The sequence below is a fragment of the Tauraco erythrolophus genome, chromosome W (assembly GCF_009769465.1).
Source record: "Tauraco erythrolophus isolate bTauEry1 chromosome W, bTauEry1.pri, whole genome shotgun sequence".
NCBI lineage: Eukaryota > Metazoa > Chordata > Aves > Musophagiformes > Musophagidae > Tauraco > Tauraco erythrolophus.
Genome location: NC_141497.1, coordinates 22682876 through 22702005, shown reverse-complemented (window position 1 = coordinate 22702005; position 19130 = coordinate 22682876). Strand labels below are relative to the sequence as shown.

General features: G+C 41.1%; 1 protein-coding gene across 1 annotated transcript in view; it reads right to left on the bottom strand.

Moving 5' to 3' along the window:
* Positions 1-19130, bottom strand: part of LOC104382631 (A disintegrin and metalloproteinase with thrombospondin motifs 6-like) — a 318804-nt gene that overhangs the window by 260589 nt on the left and 39085 nt on the right. The window contains exons 4-6 of the mRNA XM_086630121.1: positions 10892-11109; positions 9222-9305; positions 8592-8737 (exon numbers count right to left, since the gene is read on the bottom strand). Of these exons, the coding sequence (XP_086486247.1) occupies positions 8592-8737; positions 9222-9305; positions 10892-11109 (448 nt within the window). The remainder of the gene's footprint in view (positions 1-8591; positions 8738-9221; positions 9306-10891; positions 11110-19130) is intronic.

Below are 19130 nucleotides of genomic sequence, written 5' to 3'. Positions count from 1 at the left end.
TTTGGCCAGATAATAGCACAAACATAACAGAGTTTCAAAGATTCGTCAATACCTCTGCCCTCTCATACCAACAACCCAGTGGCATGAGACGGAACTGCAGTGGGTGGGATTGGCCTTTCCATGTAGGATCGGAAGTCCAAGCCGCCTTGATTAGATCACTCAATGTGACCATCCCCGCAGGACTGCAAGAACTTGATCTCTTAGGTAGCTTGTTACCAGGGACATGGAAAAATGTTTCGGGTTTATGGAACCAGTCGATGAGCCACGACGCGATATGTAAAATCATTCGCCCTCCTATGCCATTTGTAAATGGCTCTGGAGTGGTTTGGTTCCAAATGCTGAAGCAAGCCTATCAGGCTAAATTAGGATGCAGTTTTTTCTTCCAAGACAAATCGCGTTTGAATGTGTCCGGCACATCGATGTGGGGAGATGTAAAAACTGGAGCACTCATTGGGAAAGTATTTACACACGATACGCTCCTGCCCCCTGGAATTTTTCTGATCTGTGGAGATCGTGCCTGGCCCGGAATTTCACAAGGAGCTATCGGTGTTCCTTGCTATTTGGGTCGCCTAACTCTCTTTGCCCCTAGCATTCATGATTTTCTAACTGAACGAACAACCCGAACAAGCCGGGGTAAGAGGAGCCTGAAAGAATTTGACGGCACTTGCAATGACAACGTGCAGCTGCTGAGTCCAGCTGAAATAGCAGCACTATCTGTCTTCCTTCCAGGAGCCTCTGACGGCAATGCTAATAATCAGTTAACTAAGCTTGCTTGTTGGGCATTGAAACAATTTAATCTTACCTCTAGTATTCTCACTTCTCTATTGCTTGATGTAGATGATATCCGGCATGCTGTATTGCACAATCACTGCTATTGATTTTTTATTGTTAGCTCAAGGCCATGGTTGTACTGACTTTGAAGGCATGTGCTGTATGGACCTATCTGATCACTCTCAAAGCATTCATAAGCAACTTGCAAACCTCCAAAGTAACATGCATCATATCATGACACAAGATGACCCGTTCTCAAACTGGTTCAGTAGTTGGAACATATGGCACCAATCATTCTTACCCAGCTGGACTGAGTTGAGATAATGAACTACTAATTAACTACTCAACTCAAGGTACCTATCCTGCCTCCAAGAGGCAGGCCATTTCCTCCTGGCTGTGGAGGATGCAACAGTGTTCTTGGTGCTGCAGCCCAGGCTGGTGAGCGACAACTGGTGACCCTGATGTGATACATCGGTGAGACCCTGGGAAGCCCTGACTCCCTCGCTGAGCTGAGAGCCCAAGCCAAAAGAGCTGGAGCCAGAGCTGGAGCTGGGAGCTTGAGCGAGAGTCCTTCGGAGAAGAAGGTAAAGCCACAAGCCCCGACGTGGTATGTGTGGGAGGGAAGCATGCTGGAGTTGGATGAATGGGCTGGGTCTCTGCTCACTCATAAAGCCTTTGTGAAAACAAAAAATGGTAAAACAAAAAGGGGGAATTATGGCACCAATCATTCTTACCCAGCTGGACTGAGTTGAGATAATGAATTACTAATCAACTCAAGGTACCTATCCTGCCTACAAGAGGCAGGCCATTTTCTCCTGGCTGCAGAGGATGCAACAGTGTCCTTGGTGCCGCAGCCCAGGCTGGTGAGCGACAGAACATGCCAGGTTGGATAAAAGGATTAATCATACAAGGTATAATGATATTAGTTGCATTGCTGTTTATGATTCTCTTAGCAGGGTGTGTCCTGAAGTGTGCCTCTCAGGTCCTCCTTAGAGCAATACTGGGACTATGGATTGTCCAAAAACAAAAAGGGGGAAGTGTGGAGGAGTTCCTCTCCGAGACTGGCCATAATATTCTCTCGGGTACGGGCAATCCCCGTTTGGGCCCCAGAGCGCTGATGCACGCCTCCCGGATGCCTCTCCGATGACCGAACCGCAACGAGGAGAACAAAGGGATGAGCTTATCACCTGTGGTCTGCTAACGCTACCCTATCACTATAACCCACGAGAGCGTGTTTACGTTAAGCAAGCCAATTGTAGAATGTTGTTGTGTCATGCCATATTCTGCTATATAACCTGTGTGTCAGTTGTAATAAACGAGCATGATTTCTAACCATATTGGTGTACAGTCATGACTTGGGTCTGTCCACAGTAGGGACAGTCCTGCTACAGACTCCCATACCTCTTATAGGAATACCGATAAATAGCAAAAAGAATACTCCAGATTTATGGGTCAACACTAATTGGGGAAAAAAGTATAGATCAGCAGATTAAAATAGTTATGACTAATGAACTAACAAATGCTACATGTTACTGGAGATGTAATCCCCCAAAAGGGAAAGGTAAAATCGATTGTTTAACTAGTACTTTTGTAGGAAACTACACAAATTGTAAAAAATTAATTGTTATTGGAACTTCAAGTGTAAATAGATATAACAAGTGGCCGGTCCCTGAGGGGCGAGGATGGTATTGGCTATGTAATGATACTGCCTATAAGACTTTACGTGCAGGATGGAAAGGTACTTGTGCTTTGGGAGCCATAGTCCCCAATGCATCTATATATGACCAACTAGATACCCAAAAGGGATGGATAAAATCAGTATTAAGGAGGTTAAAGAGAGCTCCTAACAACCCATTAGTAATAAGGCCCACTGGATTCTACAGTTTTGTCAGATCGCTAATATCCTCATTAGGAGTTAGTGAATTAGAAAAGGCAATCGTAAACATTTCAGCAACCATTGAAATTATTGAAAACCGGACCTGCGATGCAATCCTTGCAACTCAAACTGAAGTTACTAGTTTGTCAAAGGTTGTATTACAGAATCGAATGGTGTTAGATTTGTTACTAGCTTCATAAGGAGTTTGTACCATCATTAATGAAGATTGTTGTACATACATAGACCAAAGTGGAAGAATAACTACGGATCTACAAGAAATCTGGGAGCAAACCAAAGTTCTGCATGAGGTGGCACAAGATGACACCTCATGGGGAGTCACAGATTTAATTAATACACTAACATCTTGGCTTCCAAATTTTGCTTGGTTGACTGAGGTGTTGCATAAGCAGAATAATAATAAAGTAAATGAATTTACTAATTCTTTAGAATTTACTAATTCTTTAGAAAAGGGGGGAATGATAGAGGGGCTAAAACGTGCTTAATCTTTACCACTTTTAAGTCAGCTCAGCTCAAGCCATATATCTGTAAGTTGCACAACCCTTGTGTAAGATAAGCAGGAACCAAGAAGGAGAACAAGGACAGTCCTGATGACTTCGCAGAGAACAGTCATAATGACTTCACTAATTTTCAAGGAGGTGAAAAGGTCATCACGAGGAAGACATACGGCCTTCATCCCTGAGACCCCTACTCATGACCACCAGAAGGCACTGCACACGCGCAACTGGGAAAAGTTAAAGGTGGAGACTATGGAAATGACTTCTCAGAGCTCATTGTAATAAGACCACCTCTTTGGGGAAAACTTATGCTTATATAACATTTTACTATATAAATACGAGAAAGCTACTCTGGTGGGCACACACGTTTTGTGGTGGAGCGATCCTCCGTGCGTCCAGCGCTGAATAAACATACTGATTCTATAATTTCAATTAGAGTGTTATTCCGCATGTCAATCTACCAAAAAAAAAAAAAGAAAAAAAAGAAAACAGCTTTTAGACTTGAAGTCTCCAGTCAGAGCATAAAAGCCTGAGCTTTACTACATGACATCAGTCTCTTCCAAATTTGGAATTAAATAAAACACATTTTGAACACATTTTGCCTATCTAGAATGGATTAGGCAAACTCTGGGTATATCTTATACCTTTTCTACCCTTCCACCCTCAGAGTCAAACTTTATAAATTAAATCAAAATACACATCTTCTAACCAACTGTAAACTAAGAGTCAACTAATGGCATCACAAATTAAAACTAACAGCCTTTTCAGTGATTAGAAAACATTCCACTCACACAGTGTGCTTGTTAATTAGCTGCAAATCACCTGCTGGTTGACATTTGCCATGCAATAAACAGTTTTTCAGATTCACATTCTAGCTACTTTATTTTTCCATGTGAGTTCCCTCAAATCCCAGTCTATTTGATTCCCTTCAGCTACAAAATCTAGGAATAAATTTTAAAGATGCAATTTACACTACCCTCCTTCCCTCCAAAACCCAAAGAAATTCACACTCAAGAATGGAAATGTGAATTACATTTCAGGCTTTAATCTGTTTAATCTTTAATCTGTTAACCCACCCAACAAGTGTATAACTATCACATAAAGGGAAATTATGTAACATGCCAACTGATTTTATTAATTTCCAACTATCTCACATTTTTCTATATTGCCTGTGTTATCTGATTTAATTTTCTACCATCATTCCACAGCCTACAGCCTCTCAGCTCACAAAAAGACATACAGAAAATCAATGAGGGAAAACTCTCCACTAAAATCTTTGTATATTTTTTTTTCCCCACTGAATATGCAGAGCTTGCAATGTTGGAACATGGCTCTACACCCATATGTATCTAAAACAAATCATCTACACAGAGATCCTATATCACTGTAATGGCTCACAGCTGTTATCCTGTATCTTTCAGTCGCAGCTTCTCTTTTTGTCAGTCTTAGGGTATTCATTCCAAAGAATATTCCTTAGGAGAGTGAAGATCTACAAAATTTTTTGACACAAGAATACAAGAACTGCAGTACCAGCTCTATATCTAGGTCAATAGACTTACTCTGTCAGCAGCAGGTATGTAAAAAGGAGTATAAGGAACATGCCATGTACAGAAACCCTGGTACAAATTGTATTGGGTCTGCATGGCAAGGTTTTGGTAGCAGGGGAACTACAGGGGTGGCTTCTATGAGAAGCTGCCGGAAGCTTCCCCCATGTTCGATAGAGCCAATGCAGGCCGGTTCCAAGATGGATCCACTACTGGCCAAGGCTGAGCCAATCAGCAACATCAGTAGCACCTCTGTGATAACATATTTAAGCAGGGGAAAAAAAAACTGCTGTGCAACAACCTGCAGCTGAAGAGAGGAGTGAGAATATGTGACAAACAACTCTGCAGACACCAAGGGGAGGAGGTGCTCCAGGCACCAGAGCAGAGATTCCCCTGCAGCCCATGGTGAAGACCATGCTGAAGACCATGCTGAGGCAGGCTGTTCCCCTGCAGCCCATGGAGGTTAACAGTTGAGCACATATTCACCTGTAGCCTGTGGAGGACTCCATGCTGGAACAGGTAGATGCACAAATGAGGCTGTGATCCCATGGAAAGCCTGCGCTGGAGCAGGCTCCTGGCAGGACCTGTGGAGAGAGAGGAGCCCATGCCAGAGCAGGTTTGCTGGCAGGACTTGTGACCCTGTGAGGGATCCATGCTGGAGCATTCTGTTCCTGAAGGACTGCATCCCACGGAAGGGAGCCACGCTGGAACAGTTTTTGAAGAGCTGCAGCCCATGGGAATGACTCACATTGGAGACATTTGTGGAGGACTGTCTCCCATGGGAGGGATCTAGCACTGGAGCAGGGGAAGAGTGTGAGGAGTGTGAGGAGTTCTCCCCCTGAGGCAGAAGGAACAGCAGAGACAAGGTGCACAGGACATGGAATGCTTTGTTCATAACGTATATCCTTTGTGCTAGGTTTATGTGATGGGGTTTTGGTAGCAGGGGAGGGGCTGCAGAGATAACCCCTGTAAGAAGCTGTGAGAAAAGCTTCCCCAGCTCCAGTTGGACCAGCCAACCGTGTTCTGGGCTGCATCCAAAGTAGCGTGGCCAGCAGGTCGAGGGAGGTGATTCTGCCCCTTTGCTGTGAGACCCCACCTGCAGTGCTGCATTCAGCTCTGGAGTCTCCAACACAAGAAGGACATGGAGCTGCTGGAGTGAGCCCAGAGGAGGGCCACGAAGATGATCTGAGGGCTGGAGCACCTCTGCTATGAAGACAGGCTGAGAGAGTTGAGGCTATTCAGTCTAGAGAAGAGAAGGCTCCGGGGTGATCTTATTGCAGCCTTCCAGTACCTAAAGGGGGCCTACAGGAAAGCTGGAGAGGGACTTTTTACAAGGGTATATAGTGATAAGACAAGGGGTAATTGCTTTGAACTGAAAGAGTGGAGATTTCAATTAGATATAAGGAAGAAAATTTTTACAATGAGGGTGATGAAACACTGGAACAGGTTATCCAGAGAAGTTGTGGCTGCCCCATCCCTGGAGGTGTTCAAGGCCAGGTTGGATGAGGCTTTGAGCAAGCTGGTGTAGTGGAGGGTTTCCCTGCCCATGGCAGGGGGGTTGGAACTAGATGATCTTTGAGGTCCCTTCCAACCCAAACCATTCTGTGATTCTAATCATACAAGGTTTTATCTCTCTTTTTTTTTTAATATGAAAGAATTTTAAGGATCCACTAGGTTTATCTAAAGTCCAAGTCACTTCACGGAAAAAAGAAGACACTGTCGAAACAGCATTACATTATCAATGTCAATATTTTACTGTCACTTGCACCCAAGAAGCTTATTTAGACAATTACAGGATAAAATTTTTAAGTCTGAGACTTACATATAGTCTTCAACAGTGTCCTGGTTTTAGCTGGGACAGGATTAGCTCTTCCTTTTAGCAGCTAGAAGAGCTCTGTGTTTTGGTTTTACTCAGAGGCTCGCTCTGAGAAGAATGCTGATAGTGCACTGATGTTTGTAGTTGGCACTGAGGTCTCAAGGACTTTTCAGCCTGCCGGGTTCTTGCCAGTGTGCAGGAGCACAACAGGATAAGGGGGGAGCATAGCTGGGACAAGGGGTTCACGACTCTCCTTACGATTTGTACCTGAACTTAAGATTGAGGGCCAAATTGGCCAATTAGTATTCCATATCATGCAGCGTCATGCCCAGTATAAAAGTGAGGGGCAGCTGGAAAGAAGGGCTTTTGCCCTTCTGAGACTCTCACTTTCGGGCTCTCAGAGGTTTTTTTTCTCTCTCTCGCTCTCTGTCTCGGGGCCTCCCGTTCGTCCGGGATTGCGGTATTGAGTTTTATCTGTTTCGGGATTGCAGCTTCGTAACGAGACAGGCCTCGGTCAAGGGGTGGTGAGCAATTACACCGTACATCACTCGTTTGCATATGTTTATCCTTGTACATATCTGTATATATATATATTGGTAGCGGTAGTAGTAAATTGTCCTTATGTCAACCCTCGGGTCTCTTTTCTTTTTACCTCTTTGATTCTCTCCCTCATCCCTGAGGTGTGGGAGGGTGAGAGGGGACTGTGTAGGGTATAGTTGCCGGAGCGGCCTAACCCACCACAAGCAGAAAAAGTCCGAGTGAAATTTCAAAATTGGAACTCTATACAAAAAAACAGCTCTCTGTTTTAGAATCTTAATTCAATCACAGTCTTATCTTGAAATAACATTTAGCACTTAACTTGATTTAAGACTCAGAAATTATGAACAAAATTTCTGAAGTAAATTAATAAAAAAAGGCAAAGGCACAACACTCACAAAAGTATTATCAGTGTTCTGGGTAATTTCTGTTCATGCTATACAAAGTCACCTGATATCCCAAGAGTCTGTAATAAGCACCCTATATGATGCCTATTACCCACCCTTAGTTTCATTTCACAATAAGGTATCTAATTCTCACCAATTTCAGGGATGCTCAGAAGCTCCCTTAGTGAAACTGAAGTAAGATGCTTCTGCTATCAATATCATCAGGAAATGTTCCTGCTAATAATCATTTTTATGCCTACAGCATAAAATCTGGCAGCATTAAAGACGTTAAACCAGTCCTAATACTCACCACAGCAAGTTGAAAATGCACATTATTTTTGTTACAATATTTGTACAAGCAGTACTATACTTCTACCACCATGATTTTGCTCTATAGATTGGGAATCAGGCTCTTACTTGGGCCAGTCTCTTATCTGCCTTATTTTTTATTATCAGCCAAGAAGTTGTCTTCAATCCTCTACCCACCTAGTAAAATAAGCGCTACAGGACAAACAGCAATATGTTTACCAGGATTGCAAGATTATAGCACAAGCTTTGCTGAATCTATCACAGTAAGGGTGGAATAGAAGCAAACAAATGTGCACATATGCAGGCTTTGAAACTACCTATTAAAACTGACAGTTCTCATCTTAACTAAGCATAATAAATCAAAACAGCTACAAAGCATATTCTTACATTGCCTGAATCTGCAAGAACTTGTTGTTTCAGCAAGAAAATACTATTACAGTAGTTGAAGTTCTATCTTGAAATTCTTATAAAAAACATTATATATGGTTAACAAGACATTTCCCACACTTTTATTCTCCTTAATTTTATGAATTCTTTTCAATTATAAAAGTATAAAACATTCAACAGGATCCATCTGTTCTACTGGAATACTTTGCATTGGCAATTATGAAGTGAAAATAACGGCAGAAGCAAGTAATTTGTAGATCTTACTTTTCCAAATTCTTAATAGTCTGATATATTTAAGACAAGTCATCTATTAATTTTCCTCCTCTTAAGATTACCTACCAATTATATTACTTTAAAACTAGAGAGTGTGTGTGTGTGTGTATATATATATTTAAAAAACACAAGAAAGCTACAGAAATAAAATAAACAAAATCCTTTTAATGACCATACCTAGTAATAAGAACTGCATTATCATGGTGGGCAATCCCATTTTCTGGAATGGTGTTTCCATCACTTCGGTGGGAGAGAATGGATTTCTGCCACTTACAGAAGCTATCGAGGGACTTGTCTGCATGGTGGTTTATCTCCAAGTTTGGCTGCAATAAAACATGCATACCAGAAATGTTCCAAACAAATTACTAAAGGTCAGTTGTTAAGCCTTTTAAAGACTAAAATGGGACTATAATTAGAAGCAATGGATTCTGGGAATAAACTCTTCTTGCAAATTTTATCTCTGTAAAATCTGACCCAAGTTCAGCTGAACAGGCATTCTTTCTGCTCCAACTTTAATAATGATTATGTCGATTAAAATAATAATATAAAAATACAGATATAAAAATAAAACTGACATCCCCAAAGGTGTATTAATATTCACCTGAAGTAAAGAATAGATGTCTTTTGAGATGATACGCAAGGAATATTCCTTTGGACTGTTTCATCTTGATTTAAGTAGTGAAAGATTATAAGATAGGTTTTGTACTCAAATGCAGCTATTTCAAGCAACAATTAAATTAAGACTATATTACACAATAGCATAACTTGTATTTCAGGGATATAAAACTTAAGTGCAACAGCTCTTACCTGATCTTCAGTGAGGACAATTAAACGTGTCACTATAATATTCACAACGTTTCCTAGACTGGAATCACGATAAAGTTTGGCAACCTGACCTCCAGAAAATAAGAAAAGGAACAAAGTCAGACAAGAAACACTACTTATTTCCTAAATGGTTAAAAATTAATCTATTTTTCTTCTCAATGTAATTTCATAATGGTTGCACTCAAAGAGTTATGGTCAACAGTTCAATGTCCAAGTGAAGGCCAGTGATAAGTGGTGTTCCTCAGGGGTCAGTACTGGGGCCAGTGCTATTTAACATCTTTGTTGGTGACTTGGACAGTGGGATTGAGTGCACCCTCAGCAAGTTTGCAGATGACACCAAGTTGTGTGGTGTTGTGGACATGCTGGAGGGAAGGGATGCCATCCAGAGGGACCTTGACAGGCTGGAGAGGTGGGCCTGTGAGAACCTCATGAAGTTCAACAAGGCCAAGCGCAAGGTCCTGCACGTGGGTCGGGGCAATCCCATGCACAAGTACAGGCTGGGCGGAGAATAGATTGAGAGCAGCCCTGAGGAAAAGGACTTGGGAGTGCTGGTAGATGAGAAGCTCAACATGAGCCAGCAATGTGCGCTGGCAGCCCAGAAAGCCAACCGTATCCTGGGCTGCATCAAAAGGAGTGTGGCCAGCAGGTCGAGGGAAGTGATTCTGCCCCTCTACTCTGCTCTCATGAGACCCCACCTGGAATACTGTGTTCAGCTCTGGAGTCCCCAACACAAGAAGGACATGGAGCTACTGGAACGAGTCCAGAGGAGGGCCACGAAGATGATCTGAGGGCTGGAGCACCTCTGCTATGAAGACAGGCTGAGAGAGTTGGGGCTGTTCAGCCTAGAGAAGAGAAGGCTCCGGGGTGATCTTATCGCAGCCTTCCAGTAGCTAAAGGAGGCCTACAGGAAAGCTGGAGAGGGACTTTTTACAAGGGCATGTAGTGATAGGACAAGGGGCAATGGATTTAAACTGAAAGAGGGCAGATTTAGATTAGATCTAAGGAAGAAATTTTTCACTCTGAGGGTGGTGAGGCACTGGAACAGGTTGCCCGGAGAAGTTGTGGATGCCCCATCCCTGGAAGTGTTCAAGGCCAGGTTGGATGAGGCTTTTTGGCAAGCTGGTGTAGTGGAGGATTTCCCTGCCCATGGCAGGGGGGTTGGAACTAGATGATCTTTGAGGTCCCTTCTAACTCTAACCATTCTATGATTCTATGATTCTGTGATTCTATGATTCTATAATGTTAATTACCATTATTGCATGAATAAGAGTTCTTTTTGGACCAACAAATGACCATTCAGTAAAAACAACAAACTTCTTCGGTCAAAACTGTTTATACCTTGTTTCATAATCCATCCAGCATAAGGAGCATTTAGACTGTTGACTTAAAATAAAATTGTATAATCTAAATGTAATGATATGAATATCAAATCCAAGACAAACAATGTAAAAGCAATTACAGCGTATTTCTTGACAGAAACAGTACTGCATTTTTCCCCATGATGATAACATTTGCCTTATTTCAACTATTAATTCCTGCAAGCTGATACACATTTTAAGGCATTATTCATGCCAATAAAGAAATACTTTACAGTTGATTTATCATTTCAGAACATGCATATTGATATGAACACAGAGAGGGATGAAACTTACAATATTCATTACACTCAAAACGTAGTGCTCAATGTCTTTGCGACCATGGTATCCCACCATCATTTTGTCTGCTACTACCAGTGTTTCCACAAACCGTTCAAGGCTTACTGATCTCTTCTGTCGACTATGACTACTTAACCCATCATTGACTGGAAGTGAAGTTGGAAAAGCAGATGCATCACTCATCCACCAAGGTTTACCGCTTCTTGTGAGGTCTTCTAGGAACCAAAATAATTAAACACTTCAGAAGAGTCACTAGTAAAACTCATTCAAATGCAGATGGTTTATTTTGAGATTATCATCTTCAAGCTTCTAAAAAGAAGTCTTTCTTGAGGCAAAGGAAAATTAAATTTGTCTACATTTTATTTTAAAATACCTTATGTAATGGAAAAACAACTTTGAGTTCTAATATTCTCAGCTCTCCCTAACCTGACTTAGAATAATAAATTATCATCTTCTCTTAACAGATCTGATTCTGCACATCTATGTTAATACTAAAGATTAGTTATAGTTAACCACAAGCACATTTTAGAATTTTGAGGATAAGAACAAGACAGCTATAATATTTGGAAAAAAAACCCTGGAAATCAAAAATTCAAAATTAAGGTAAAAGGTATCAAAATATGCTAAGGAATTAAACGTGCTGATAAGGCACCAAAAAAGCTTTTTTTCCCCCTGTGAAACTCTAATTAAGCAATTATGCTTACATGCCTAATAGGTTTTGGGCCAAATAAATTACTTTTCTCTTCAGAAAGCTATCAGATTATATTTTATCTACATCATGAACTAACTATAATGGGAAGTTTAAAATGGCCTGACAATGGGATAATTTCTATAGTTATTTTTAACACTAATTTTAATTCAAATATGTTGATTCCTGTACTTGTTTCACAAAACATATAGAAAAAAATATTTTTTGCATGCAACAGATTGCTGATAATTACAGCTGTTTGGATTTTTAATAATCAAAACAAACACTACAAATGTATTTTAAATTTGAATTCCTGTCCTCAGGGCAAAATTGAACCCACCCTTCCCTGCAAAACTGACACTGTGTGTATTAATTATCCCTTTTCCACAAAGGCCCACACAGATCTCAATCCTAAGTTTATTGAAGTATATAATTAGGCTGGCTTTACCTAAGAAGGATTTCAATTTTTTTAAGGTATTCTTGCTAGTTATGAATGAACATAAGAACATTAACAGTTAGATACATTTATAATTGACTGAATAGGACTGCTCAAGTGAGCAATTCCTGAGATGCGTCCTTACCTCTACTAAAAGGGGTTCAGATAAGGACGAGTCGAGATAGGACTAGTACCTTCTGTGAAAAAACAATGTTCTATGCAATTCAACTAAGCACACTATTTTCAAAGGGCAATAACTACACCACAAAGAATAATTGTTCAAATCAAAACCAGGAATACAAAGCTTCTGCATTCCCACTGTTGCAGTGTTTCATAATTGTTAAAGCCAACGCTGTTGACTCAAAAGGTAAATATTTTAGAAAAGTTGAAAAATGAAAATAAACCCGGTAGTTGACAAAATGCCATTAATGAAATCATCCTCATTCTGCAATGGGTATAAGATTACGCCCATTCTAAAAAAACAGTATCAAGTATTAAAGTCTGTTGAAGATTCTATAACCAATACCAAGCTTTTTTCTTGTTTTTCATCTCTATTCTAGGAAATTTGAAGTTGCTTTAATTGCTCAAAGATTTTCATCTCACAAGTTGTGATTTAGGAAGGTCTGGAATTTTCTCTGACAACTTCCGTAGTAATGTAATTATGTTCTGTAGTAATGTAGTTATGTTATGAGTGGAAAGCGACACTCGGGATACGCCATCACCACTTCTGAAGAGGTAATAGAATCAGGACCGTTACCAGCTGACACCTCAGCACAGAAAGCCGAAATCATAGCCCTGACCTGAGCTTTAGAAAGAGCTCAAGGAAAAGTTGTGAATATTTGGACTGATTCTAAATATGCCTTTGGGGTTGTACACGCCCACAGAGCATTATGGAAAGAGAGGGGACTGCTAAATTCCCAGGGAAAAGCTATCAAGCATGCAGAAGAGACTTTAAAACTTCTAGATGCAGTACAACTTCCTGAAAGAGTGGCAATTGTGCACATCAGGGCACACCAGAAGGTGAGCACAGAATTGGAAAGAGGAAATGAACTGGCGGATAGAGAGGCAAAACAAGCTGCTAGAAAAGAGATAAGGGTAGAAGGGGCATTAATCCCCAACAGACGCGTATCTTTAGAAGGTAAGCCAGAGTATACAAAGGAGGACCGTAAACTCATTACAGATCTAGAAGGATCATATAATGAGGATGGGTGGGCCATGACACCACACAAAAAACTTATAGTTCCTTCTTATATGGTTTGGCCATTAGCCCGAGAAGAACACAAGAAAGGCCACTGGGGAGCGGAGGCATTATACAAATATCTTATCAAAAGTATAGTGGCTCGAAACCTATATACCACTGTCAGACAAGTAACTCAGCAATGTGATCTCTGCCTCCAGACTAATCCAAAAACCATTGCACAGACAGAAATAGGCCAAATTAGGAAAGGGAATGCTCCAGGACAACATTGGAAAATTGATTTCTCAGAACTTCCTAGAAAAGGGGGGTATCGATATTTGCTTGTACTAACTGATACCTTTTCAGGCTGGCCAGAAGCCTTTCCATGTAGAACAGCTAAAGCTCGGGAAGTAACTAAAGCATTACTCCAAGAAATAATACCCAGGTTTGGAGTCCCAGCAATAATATCCTCAGACAGAGGACCACACTTTATCTCTAAGGTAGTGCAACAAATTAGTCACCATCTAGGAATAGATTGGCAATTACATACTCCATATCGGCCACAATTGAGTGGCCAAGTGGAGAAAATGAATCATTTGATTAAACAACAAATCGTCAAATTGGGACAGGAAACTAATTTGGCTTGGCCCCAATCTCTGCCTTTGACAATTTTACGAATAAGAACCAAACCCAGAGCAAAAGAAGGGCTGAACCCATTTGAGATTTTATATGGGCGGCCTTATGGAGTACAAAAGGGGATGTCTTCACAAATCGGTGAAGAAATTATGACTTCCTATATGGTGGCATTGAGCAAACAACTCAGAAAAATTGAAAAACGTATTTGGAACTTGAAGCAGAGGTCTAGATGGACCTGTGCATAATATACAACCTGGAGATTTTGTGTATGTCAAGTCTCTTGCAGGGAGAACGTTGGAACCACAGTGGGAAGGACCATTCCAAGTACTTCTCACCTCCTACACAGCAATCAAGATCAAGGAGCAGAATGCCTGGATTCATCACACCAGAGTAAAGAAAGCCCGTAGATCTCCATGGAAGGTCACGCAAGTCCAACCAGGGAAATTACTTTTCTCACAGTCATAATTATAGTTCAAGGGTAGGAAAGCCCTTATAGCCAGAATGATACTGAGTGGCCTTGGTAGGTATATTGGATCCATGGGGAAATATTCTGCTCGGCAAGGTTTAAATCTATCTACTGTGGTTATGTATGGAAATCAAGAATATTTAAAACAAGAATGGAATAAGGATATAGAAGGAATCTGCCAACTTCAGGGAAATGTAGGAGAAAAAATCAAAGTAGGATGCCGAATGATTAATGGAACCACCCATAAAAGGGCATCCCAAATTACTGTCTCAATTACTCCCACAAATAAAAGCACAAGAATCTGTGCTTCGAAAGAGTTAGATTGTTGGCATAATTTCACACTAGCACAGACCACTGAAGTGGTTTGTCTCTGGGCCGATAGTACTGTCAGACTCTCATTCAAATTTAAGATAAATGCCATAGCTGAGCCGGTTACAGCAATGCCCGCTGAAGTAGTTACACATTTGTCCTGGTTTTAGCTGGGACCAGGATTAGCTCTTCCTTTTAGCAGCTAGAAGAGCTCTGTGTTTTGGTTTTACTCAGAGGCTTGCTCTGAGAAGAACGCTGATAGTGCACTGATATTTATAGTTGGCACTGAGGTCTCAAGGACTTTTCAGCCTGCCGGGTTCTTGCCAGTGTGCAGGAGCACAACAGGATAAGGGGGGAGCATAGCTGGGACAGGGGGTTCACGACTCTCCTTACGATTTGTACCTGAACTTAAGATTGAGGGCCAAACTGGCCAATTAGTATTCCATATCATGCAGCGTCATGCCCAGTATAAAAGTGAGGGGCAGTCGGAAAGAAGGGCTTTTGCCCTTCCGGGACTCTCACTTTCGGGTGCTCAGGGTGCTTTCTCTCTCTCTCGCTCTCTGTCTCGGGGCGTCCCGTTCATCCGGGATCGCGGTATCAAGTTTTATCTGTTTCGGGATTGCAGTTTTCGGGACGAGATGGGCCTCGGTCAAGGGGTGGTGAGCAATTACACCGTACATCACTCGTTTGCATATGTTTATCCTTGTACATAACTGTATATATATATTGGTAGCGGTAGTAGTAAATTGTTCTTATCTCAACCCTCGGGTCTCTTTTCTTTTTCCTCTTTGATTCTCTCCCTCATCCCTGAGGTGTGGGAGGGTGAGAGGGGACTGTGTAGGGTATAGTTGCCGGAGCAGCCTAACCCATCACAACATTCTAAAAAATATATGTCTGTCACACGACCTACGCCAGTACCTAAGCTCGAACCCAAAATTTATGAAATTGGTCCGTATGTAATAAAAAACACAGGACAGCAGCAAGTGTTATTCAACCCAGAATGGTCTCTCAAAAGGGTAGAGTTATCAATGCAAATTAATGTATCAGAGATCCAACCGTTGTGTTCTCCTTTCTTACGAACCTCTTATGAAGGATGGACTACTTGGCTAAGAAAGAGGAAAGGTATTTCTCAAAGACAAAAACCAAGAGACCTGACAGGGCTGTTAGGAACAGGGTTGGAAGTTCTGAATACCATGGACTCAGAAGTAATAATGAACAAGCTGGCCGCTGTCACTACAGATCTGTCGAAACTGCAACAGCCCTTACAATTCTCGTTATTGACTTTAGGAGCTCACCAGTGGTTAGCATCACAAATCTTACCAGACTGGGAACAAGCAAACTTAAGAGATCACAATATAATTGTAGACGTGATCGATGGGCTACAAGCCAATGTCTCGCTAGCCCTGAGTTGTGTTCAGGCCCAACTATGGATGCAATCAGTAACTGCCTCTATTATAAGGGAAGGAGAAGAAGGGATATTTCCCACTGAAATCCGAAAGGAAGCCTGGGATGGTGCCACAAATAAAGAGAGAGAGCTTCAATCCTGGTGGAATATGGTAAATTTTACTTATAACCCCACCACGCACGCAGTTACGGCCTTTGTACTAACCATTCGTAAGGCTCTAATAACTGTGATCCATCCCATCATAGCTTTAGGAATGTACCATGACAGAACCCTGCTTTATCCTTTTGAACATAGAACATGGGCCCAAAAGGAAAAAGGCAGATGGCAAACCGTAGATCTAGAATCCTGCATTGTGCGAGAACAACAAGGATTTCTAAGTGAAAGTAATACCATACGGGCACAAGATATCTGCCTAGATACAGACCAAAAGGTGTGTCATTTTGAAATTTGCCCTGATGTTGGCTCAAAGACAATCATAATATATGCAGGGAAAGGTTGTGCATGCCTATGAACAAAATGTAGCTCCATATTTGTAGAAGAGACGGAAGTAGGAACTAAGAATCATTCAAACTTCTGCATCTGTAATTTCACTCGGATCACAGGATGTGACTTCCATTATTCTGCTCCCGTCACATCCCATAAAATTCTAAAGTCAGACTATACATTGATCTATGAGTTACTACCCACACCTATAGGAACGAATCTAACTCTGACAAAGAAATTGTTACAGCATCCTGGTTTAATGCAAATACTGGAAAAAATTAGAAATAGCGGACAGAAAACTCTGGTGACAGTTCATTATGATGCAAATGAGATAAAGAAAACTGTAAAAGAGTAGAGAAGGATGGAGAATAGAGATGGTGGGAAGCGCTTTTTGGATGGTCACCTTCGGCTACAGGATTTTTTAATCATCTAATACATCCTGTTACAGTACTGTTAATAGTGACAGCTACTTTGATGTTGTTACTAAAACTGCTGTACGTATGGGTTTGGCGCGTGTTTAAAAGGGTATCTGCAATACACGAGGCGTTATATCAGTCGGGAAACCTACGCAAGTAAAAGAATTTACTTGATTTAATAGAAAAGGGGGGACTGATAGGGGGATAGGTATAGGTATAAGAGTAGGTATAAGACTATATTAGCTACTATTTCTATGGATAGGTATAAGAGTAGGCACAAGACTGCATAAGACTCTGGAATACATAGCTCTGTGAAGTAGCTCTGTGAAATGTTAGAAGTTATCAAATACTAATCCCTGCTGTGAAATGCTATCCAGAAAGAAGGTCGGTAAGAGAGACAAAATAAATGATGGCAAGGTTGTAACTTGTGACCCATAGGGAGAAAAACAGACAAAGAGGAGAGATAAGGACTAACAAGAACTAACATTTGTCTTCAAACAATAACAAGTAGGAGACAACCAGGTGTCCACTCAAGGCCAGGCCAGGCTGGGAAACGGTTTGGCTCTGCAAGCCCAGCCAAAACAGGAGTTTTAGGGAAGAAGTGAAAACACACAGCGAGGAAGACCTGCGGCCTTCATCCCAAAGACCCTTGCCCACGACCACCAGGAGGCATGTCGAGGAGGAGCCTGAGGCGGATCCTGAGGCGGGGGCTATGGAAATGATCTCCTGGGAGAGACTGCCCTTTTGGGGAGGGGGGTTATGAGTATGTCCGTATAAATACAAGAAAAACTGCTACGGCGGGTGTGCACGTTTGTGGTGGAGCGATCCCTCGTGCACCCAGCGCTGCAATAAACATACCTACTTTACAACTTTCCAAGTTGTGGAGTCTGTTTCCGCACGTCAGTAAAATTTTTAAAAATCCACTGTTCATTGCCAAATAATAAATGACGATGTCTGAGGGTTTCTGATGCTCTTAGAGTGCTAAGAGTACTTTAGAAATACAACACTACTTAAACATTCATTCATAATTTTTCACTCAAATATGCAAATCTATTTTAAACATTTGAAAACTGATGAGCTCATGCAGAAAACTTTCAGAGAAAGAAAAGATTCTTTTGGACTCATCTTGATAGCATCTTTCAAACAAAGGTCTCAGAACACTTTGCAAAAACAAACATTTCTCCTTTTCTTATCAGATGAGAAGCTTAGGCTGGTCTCAAAGTAATAGGAAAGTTGAAAAAAATCTTCAGTACTTAGGCTCACACTTCAGGATCTATCAATGCTTATGCTGTTTTAATTTAAAAACACTAAATAATGCTGACAATTTTCTTTAAAAAGCTAAAACATGTCAATAAAAGTTTGTAATATATTTAACAAAAATAGTTCTGTGGCAAGTTATCTCATTTTTCCACCATATTCCTATGTGAAATGTGTTCATTTGATTCCTGTCAATATGGGACAATGGATGTGCAAATAGGTGGTGAGGTGTAGGGTGTGCCTATTCAAGATAAGTGATTGTCTTAGTTTAAGATCTCTGTGAAATGCAAAAACCTGCGAAATGCCTCATGATGCTGCTAACCACCAGAGTGATACACAGAATGCTCTGTCACTACAGAGCAGAGAACTCTGGTGACGGTTTATCATGATGCAAAACGAGATAAAAGGAAATTATAAAAAGTAGAAAAGGATGGAGAGCATAGATGCTGGGAAGCACTCTTTAGATGGTCACCTTTCGCTTCAGGATTTTTCAGTCATTTAAAACATCCTGTTATAATACTGTTAAAAGCTACAGCTGCTTTAATATTGTTACCAACACTGCTGTACGTATGGGTTTGGCGCATGTTTAAGAGGGTATCTTCAATGCACAAAGTGTTATAGCAATCAGGAAACTTACACAAGTAAAAGAATTTACTTGATTTAATAAAAAGGGGAGACTGATGGAGGGAATATAGGAATAGACATAAAATCACATAAGACTATATATTAGTTATTGTTTAGATATTAAATACTAACTGCTACATTAACTGTTGCATGAATTATTGCTGTGAAATGTTAGAAGTTTTGAAATACTAACTACCCAAGGAGGAGGCTGGTGAGAGAGATAAGACAAATGCCAGCAAAGTCGTAACTCATGACCCACACATCTGTAGGGAGGAAGGGAGCCAAAAACTAGCCTATGTGGGAAAGATAAGGACTAACAAGAACTAACATTTGTCTTCA